Source organism: Pempheris klunzingeri, chromosome 7 (assembly GCF_042242105.1).
Source record: "Pempheris klunzingeri isolate RE-2024b chromosome 7, fPemKlu1.hap1, whole genome shotgun sequence".
NCBI classification, from domain to species: domain Eukaryota; kingdom Metazoa; phylum Chordata; class Actinopteri; order Acropomatiformes; family Pempheridae; genus Pempheris; species Pempheris klunzingeri.
Window position 1 is genome coordinate 24,563,198 of NC_092018.1, and position 7,352 is coordinate 24,570,549.

At 42.7% G+C, this 7,352-nt stretch overlaps 1 protein-coding gene across 1 annotated transcript; it reads right to left on the reverse strand.

Annotated features, from left to right (window-relative positions):
- Window positions 1-4,293: 4,293 nt before the first annotated feature.
- Window positions 4,294-6,515, reverse strand: bmp10 (bone morphogenetic protein 10). Its single transcript, XM_070834323.1, has 2 exons — window positions 6,107-6,515; window positions 4,294-5,375 (listed from the first exon to the last, which is right to left on the reverse strand). Exons 1-2 carry the CDS (start codon window positions 6,513-6,515, stop codon window positions 4,294-4,296), a joined length of 1,491 nt encoding a protein of 496 aa, XP_070690424.1.
- Window positions 6,516-7,352: the final 837 nt, after the last annotated feature.

Genomic DNA, 7,352 nt, shown 5'->3' on the forward strand with positions numbered 1-7,352 from the left:
GCCTTTATTATGAAAGGTAAGACACGTCTCTGGCTTTCTAAATAGTAAAAATGTAAATGGTTAAAGTGAATATTCTTTGAGCCAAACCTGCACCATATTGAAACCGTACGAAAACTCTTTGCAATGTTTGGTCATTTACACATTGTTCTAAATTTTTTTTTCATGAATTACCATCACTGTGGGAAAGCTCTTACAAATACTGGGCTTAATAACCATGAGAAAGTATATGACACATGCAGGACACAGATTTTTTGTGCTGTTATTCACCTCAGTTTGAGGTGTTCTGTTGCAGTGATTTATGTGCCTTGGGCCTCTCAGCTGTCAACTTCCTCTGTTAACTGGTTCCTTGGGATTCGACTAAGAAATCAAAACCACATGTATTTAGAGATGAGAAACCTTTCAGCCACCGTTTGCCGTCTAAGTTATCTTTTGAATAATTTTTTTAACAATATGCAGACAGGCGACAGACTACATACTTAAACATCCAGTAATGTCATGTCCTTTGAGTTTAATTTCAACAGAACTGGGATCATGCCAGATGATCTGTAGCTACCTCTGCCATGCTCTTTTCATGAAAGAGGGAGTGCTTGAGATTGCTCAAGATTCCTATTCTTCATCACAGGGAGATATATAGTCTAACACTTAATGACTCACCATGGGCAGGCAAATGCAACTATTTCCTTGTGAAATAAAGTCAACCTTAGAAATTAGATTTTTTTTCTCACATGAAGCAGCCAGCTCAATAACAACTAAATATGTTTTTCTGAGGGTCTCTGGCGAGTGAACACTATTACTTTGAGAATGACACTGGTACAGTTCATTCTGTCCTTACTTGTACTAAGCTCATTTAGCTGAGAAATCAGTCTGAGGGTAACATTACTTGGCCTGCATAAGTGAGTGAACTACACGAAACATCTGTTTGTCATTACTGGGTCTTTCAATGGACTTTTTGAAATTTCGCAACATCAGAGTCAAAGGCAGATTGCTAAAAGGTGTTCATACATTTTGAGGCACTTTTGCATATGGTCATGAAGCAATACTTGAGTTAAATGTTCTTTGCCTGGGAAGTGAAGAGACTAAGCGATGAGTGCTGGGTGGTGATGATGCCAAGAGATGGAATGATAAACATGTGACCCAAAACGGAAACAATCAGGCCCTATTACAGACCCCACGTCAGAGTCGAGTCATGCAGCTTTGGGTGACACACATCAAAACACACGTTCACAGCGAGACACACGTCGACGTCCTGCAACTGACGTCACGATCATCATTAGGCAGCATTACAGGTTTCTGAAGCACTTTGACTGGTCTGTACTACATTAGGAAGTGTTCAGATGGTTAGCTTGTGCTCCTTAGTTAATAATATGGGCGAGATCCTTAACAAACTCCACCACAGCAAGAAGTGAGATTAAAGTTATGTCGACAGATGGAGCCAAAACAAGAGAAAAAGCACAGAGCACTCTCCAACAATTCTTATCATCGGAGCAAATACTAAAGACTTCCCATTTCATCATATTTCCTGCCAACCAATGACAAAGGCCAGATTCATATTTCTTCCAACATTCTGTAAATATTCAATTAGTGAGCTTTACATAGATGAGGCCGCTTGTTGAGGTTCTTGCCCTCTGATCTGTAACCATTTTTAGATGACCTCTGCTCTCATCTTACTTGGGAGCTCCCGACATGTTTGTTTTCTGAAACATCTCAGCGCACTTGATATTAGTGGGCTGCTGCCAAGGACTATTTGAGGAAGCTTTGAACAACAAACCTCCAGAACTGCAAGTTCACGTGCAAAACACTGTTTGACTGAATATAGATGAGAAAACAGTGTGTGCAGCAAATGCTGTAGCATATTAGAATTTTACTGTATAGTGATCCACAAAAATAAAATAACCTTTTTTGTCAAAACAGAAACTTGGAGGTAGCAAAAGCATTCTATGATCAATACTTTGTACAATGTAGCAATGTCGGCAAAGTTATATTTACCCCAGACATACCTCTCACCTGCTTTTTTTAGTAAACCTTTTCTGAATAAATGATAATGATGACTGTATTAACTGAGACCAATCTCATATCTGTACATTATGTAGTATGAGGCTGTAAAGGAAGAAGCTACTGGTAGTTGACTTAACTTAGCTCGGCTTACCTTGGCGTAAGGGCTGGTAACAGCAAGAAACAACTAGTCACTCTGTCCAAAGGTAAAAAAGTCCCCCTTCCAGCACTTTTAGCATTCAACTGTCTGCCCATTGCCTGACTGTCTCCACCCCATAGCCCTTTATTTTCATGTTTAACCCAAATTCAGCTGCTGTAGTGGTGTATTGTACCCTAACAGAGCACGTCCTCTCATCTTTCCTAAAACATTAGTGTGTCACATATTTATGACAGCAAAAAGATAATAGAAATACGTATGAATCTGGTCTGTAGCCTTTTTTTAACTTCAGTGTGCGGTTGGTACATGAAAAGAACAACACAATGCTCTTGTAATCTGATTTAACCTTCATAGAAACGTTTTAGAGAACATAAAGAGATACTGGAGTCCAGATCAGATGTTTGGTTTGTTGTTCACATTCCCTCTCCACCGACAGGTTTTCCATCATAGCTGTCTGCATCTGCTAGCTGTCAGTGTGAGCAGCAGGCCATCCATTTTGTTCATTAGCAGGCCTTCCACTCAGTTTCCCATGGTTCTTTGTTTGTGTGTCATGTATGAACTACGACCTGTGAGCTGATACTGTCTGACTGAATGGTCTGAATGTCAGCAATGCATTGTATCATTGGTCTAGCAGCGTCTTCCTAAAGTAATAGAAAAGAAAGTTGACAGGCCAGGATGCTTTGATTTATAGTTGTCATATGAAAATAGATCATGTACAATGAAAAACACCATCAGTGCAGTATTTTAGCTCCAAATATTTACGTTCTTCTTAATATGAGATAATCCTAATGACATTTTGAATAACATGGTGTTTAACCTTTCTGAAACAGTAAGGATGAGCGATTAGTTCAAAGATAAGGAGACTTTTCATGTAGGATTTGTTAAGCAATCGTTCTTTATTTCTCTTCCCAACAAAATTAATTCTGTTCTGCAAATGCATTGTCACTGATACAAAACCTGCTCTACGCTAAGTAACTTACAAATTTACATATATAGTTATCTACTCTGTTGTAAAAATTAATAAATTAAAACAATAAATAGTCTTTTACTTGACACAAGCAGCAGAGGTATCAAAAGGCTTTTGACAAAAGAATCTGTATTTCTGTGAGTGTATTTCCTTCGGTAGCCATTAAGAGAACAAACAAGGCGCACCTTTTTCCACTCTTGATTTTTGCCCTCAGAAAATAACTTTCCAAAAAGTCCATTTTTACCATAAAAGTGATGAATGATTCAACTGAGGAGCTGGAGACATGTTGGGGGCACAAGGTGACAGGTCAGTGAGTTGAGCCAGTAAGATTATTTGTTGCTTAGGAATGTGGACAACCCCTGCACCCAGGTCCTGTCTCACCCCCCATCCCACCTCCATCAAAAGTTGCCCGGAATGGCAGTTCTCCAAACCTGAGTGGTGGCATACATGTTTCTCAACCCCCACACCTTGCTATCGCTGTAGCTTGGGGGAGAGGAGAAGAGGCATGTGAAGTGGGAAACAGGGTTGGGGTAGATAACCCTGCCACTAGGACCCCTGCACAGCGCCATCGTATCAGGAGGCAGCAGGACGCGGGAGATGGGCCTGGAGAGTTCATGTCTTGTCAGGTTGCCTCAGAGAGGTCATTTCACTGCACCAGGACACATGAAGTGCTGATTAGTGTTTGCTTCGAGTGGGGAGGCCGGAGATAAGTGGAGAGGAAGACAGATGTCAGGGGGAAGGAGAGGGCGGGGGACCACTGGCCCACTGGTTCCCACCAGGCCGCACACTGTGTTCGATGTGCTGGGTTCGGTCCTTTGGGAAATCTTGTGCCTCTTCAGTCTTGTGGGTATGAGGACACACCTTGGCATCGCTATTGGAGTGTAGATCTGCAGCAACTGATGGCAACTGATACCCATACCTTTGACTGTTCTTTGGAGTTCTTGTCTATGTTTTGCAGTTGAAAACATGTATTTGTCCAAACTCATTCATTAGGAGTACATAAAGTTTCATGAATAGTGAACGTGCACTTCCAGTGTCACTGAGCGACCCTTACAGAGGTTCCAACAATTTTTTGAAGACAGTTTTGGCATATTGCCTTTTTCAGCTCATTGTCAGTTCTGTGTCTCTCCTCTTACTGTAAGACTTTACGGAGAGTTAAACTCTCTCAAAGCATGGACTATCTGCAGCCACACTCGGCCACCACCATGCCTTCAAACTTATACTTGTATGTGACCACGCCTGTGTCATCCAAGTACAGCAGAGAGATTGGGTCCAGCTTGGTGGGCACACAACAAGCTCGTGCCGCCTTCTGAGGACTGTTGATGCTGATCAGTGTCTGGACAATTGCATGTTTGGTGGGTGTGACATGCTTTGTCAGTGGGAAGGAACAAATGCCAGTGCACTCGAAAGCATCGTAACCAGTGGGTGCCAGGATCCAACTGTCCCATCCAATATCTTTGAACTCTACGTACAGAGATTGTTTCTTGCAGTGGTTTCCCTTGGCATTGCGACGAATGCGTGATGCTGTGTCGTATATCAGATTGGAGCGCATTTGGATGAGGTCTTCTTCATCAGGTTCACCTTCCTCATCTTCTTCTTCCCTGTCGATCCCCAGCCCCCCCCACAGCCCATTCAGACCAGTCCCCAGGTCATTCTGGAGAACCATGTTAGAGGTTTCATGGTCAATCATCTCATTCAACTCGCGCTTGTCATCACGGTGATCACTACTTTGGTCATCGGAGAAAACAATTAGCAGTGGTTTGTGTTTTTCTTCAGGGCTGGTGTCAATCTTCATGTCCCCTTCGAGTGGACTGCTGTCCTTGTTGTCATTTGTCATATCGTGAACATTATCTTCATTAATCACGCTGGCTATGTGCACTTCCAACCCATGTGTAGTGCCATGGTCATATTTGCGCCAGCGTTGAACAGCAGCAGTTAGGTCAAAGGCCTCCCAGCCATTATCGGTGCCATAGACCTGTCGCGAAGCCAACTCCACCAGCTCTATCCGCCCTCCTCCCCCTCTGAATCCATCACCTCTCACGGTACTCTCATCAGTCACGTTGTCATCTCCGTCATGTGATTTCAGTTCATAGATAGTGACCTTGCGGTCAACACCAGCATAGAGGTGGCGGTCAGTTTGGACAAGTGTATAGAGGCGAAGCTCGGCTGCTGTGATGCGTTCATGGTGAGGGACTGACACATTGAAGAGGAGTGGGTGACGCCTCACCCCTCCAGCACCCACAACACTGGGAGTTGAATCTGGGGAAAAGAAATAAATGATCAAACATTTTGTGTTGTCTTTTTAATGAGGTTCTGCAACATATGCTAACCCTATCCTAGACAAATCGTTTTCAGGATTTTGTCCTAAACTTCATCCTCAATTCGAAAAAATGTAACTCTTATTTTAATCTTATTTCAAGATGTTCTGTTTTAGAATAAAATTAGCATTTTGATGTGAACAATGTCTTGCAAAGAGAACAAGAAACAAGGTGCTTGGGTTTTAATTACCTCTTGGTTCACACATGCTTGAGGCTACAGTTTACTTAAAAAGTGTACCTATATACACTGTTGCCCTTAAAGTTGGAATAATTTAGTTTTCCCCCAATTTTGTTAAAGCCTGAATACACAGTTTGCAAAGGTTCATTGTGGTTTAAGTTTCACTGTGATATGTTTGGAAGAGTTTGATCAATAAAGTTGAGAAGATATACACTTTATCTATCAAGAATAAATCACATTGTCACAATCATTTCACGAGAAGAGATAAAAAACATTTTATTCCAACTTTATGGGCAACAGTGTATAACAGCACCCTTGTTCACAGTTTCATTACACTCTGTGAGTGTGATGAAGAAACGACAAATAATAACCCCATGAAAAATGTTGTAAAAGTGCTCATAAACATAGGATAAACTAAGAAGGAAAAACTAGTTCTCATTTTTAATCATTCTTTATGATCAGCAGGGGCATCATATCTAAGCAAAAGATCTTACCTTCATTTTTGAAGCTGCGGATGATGTTGGCAGTTGGCATGGCAGTGCGATCATTAGCAAAACGATTGTAGAGTTCCATCATGTACTCAGGCGGCTCTTCTCGTGTGCTTCCAGGGGACAGGGGAGGAGGACCCAAGCCAGACAGGTTGAAAGTCCGCAGAAACTGTTCCTTTAGGCTCTCCAGCAGACTCTGCATGTTCATGTTGTTGTCCTGCTCCAGCAGTGATGGATCCACAACCCCCCCATGTCCATCTCCCAGCCCCGGAGCAGGGCGATGCCTCCGATGGGCGTTGGAGATGGGGTTGCTTTGACTACGTTGAGGCCCCTGGAGCAGCAGGATGGAAAGCAGCAAGAGCAAAGTCTTGGAGCTGCAAATGGTTCCCAGTTGAGAGATCCAAATGCTCGCCATGGGAAAAACAACCTGCAGAATTTTATGCCCTCTGGGGTTGTTTATGGATGATCTGATAGAACAGTAAGACAAAATGATTGTAATCTCTGAACGCCTTAATCCAAAGGTTAATTTAAATTGTTGTCATTTGCATGGTAAGAAAGTTCAGGTTCCTTGGCTGGAGATAGTAGTGTTGTTGACCCTTGCAGTGTGTATTCCCACTGCTCTCTTCCAGATCTCTCAGCATTTATTCTCATGCACACCTTTTGATGTCCTTTGCGACAGGGCTGCAATTCCGGTGACAGGGTGGCCGAGGGTTGGCTTTGTCCGTCCGAGTCATCTCTGTTGTGTCCTCCCCTGTGTCAGTCTCCCTCTGTGCTCTGTTCTCTTCTTCCAGAGTCTTTCTTTCTGCCCCTTATCTATGATATGGTGGGCTCTGCATTGCACAGTACTTATGGTCTCTTTGCTGGTGTGTGTGTGTCCGTGCGTGCGTGCCTTCAACTTTGTGTGATGCACATGAGCGTGTGTTATCTCACAACTTCCTTAATGAGGATTTTGTAAACACTGTCCTGTAGCCTCTTCCTTGTGGAAGTGCTATTTTGTTTGGGTGGGTGCTCCAGGGTTGATATTCTTCATTTGTTTATTTGCTTTGTAAATGGTGGAGTTCTGCAAGCTGCTGTCTAGGCTCCATTGACCATTTCTTTTTGACAAAATACGCCAAGGGTCCGTTGATATCATTGGATGTAACAGGATACATCTATTAAGCAACACTTGTCCAAATGAAATTGAAATGCAATGAGGTGTGAGGCCTTAATGACCAAGCTGACCGAGCTGACAGGGAGTCTGGAGAACATTTTG

Excerpts from the sequence above, each read along its gene's own strand:
- bmp10 (XM_070834323.1), bottom strand. The coding sequence starts at position 6,515 with ATGGCGAGCATTTGGATCTCTCAACTGGGAACCATTTGCAGCTCCAAG. Across the intron at positions 5,376-6,106 it reads CCGCAGCTTCAAAAATGAAG|ATTCAACTCCCAGTGTTGTG; the intron begins GTAAGATCTTTT and ends TCTTTTCCCCAG.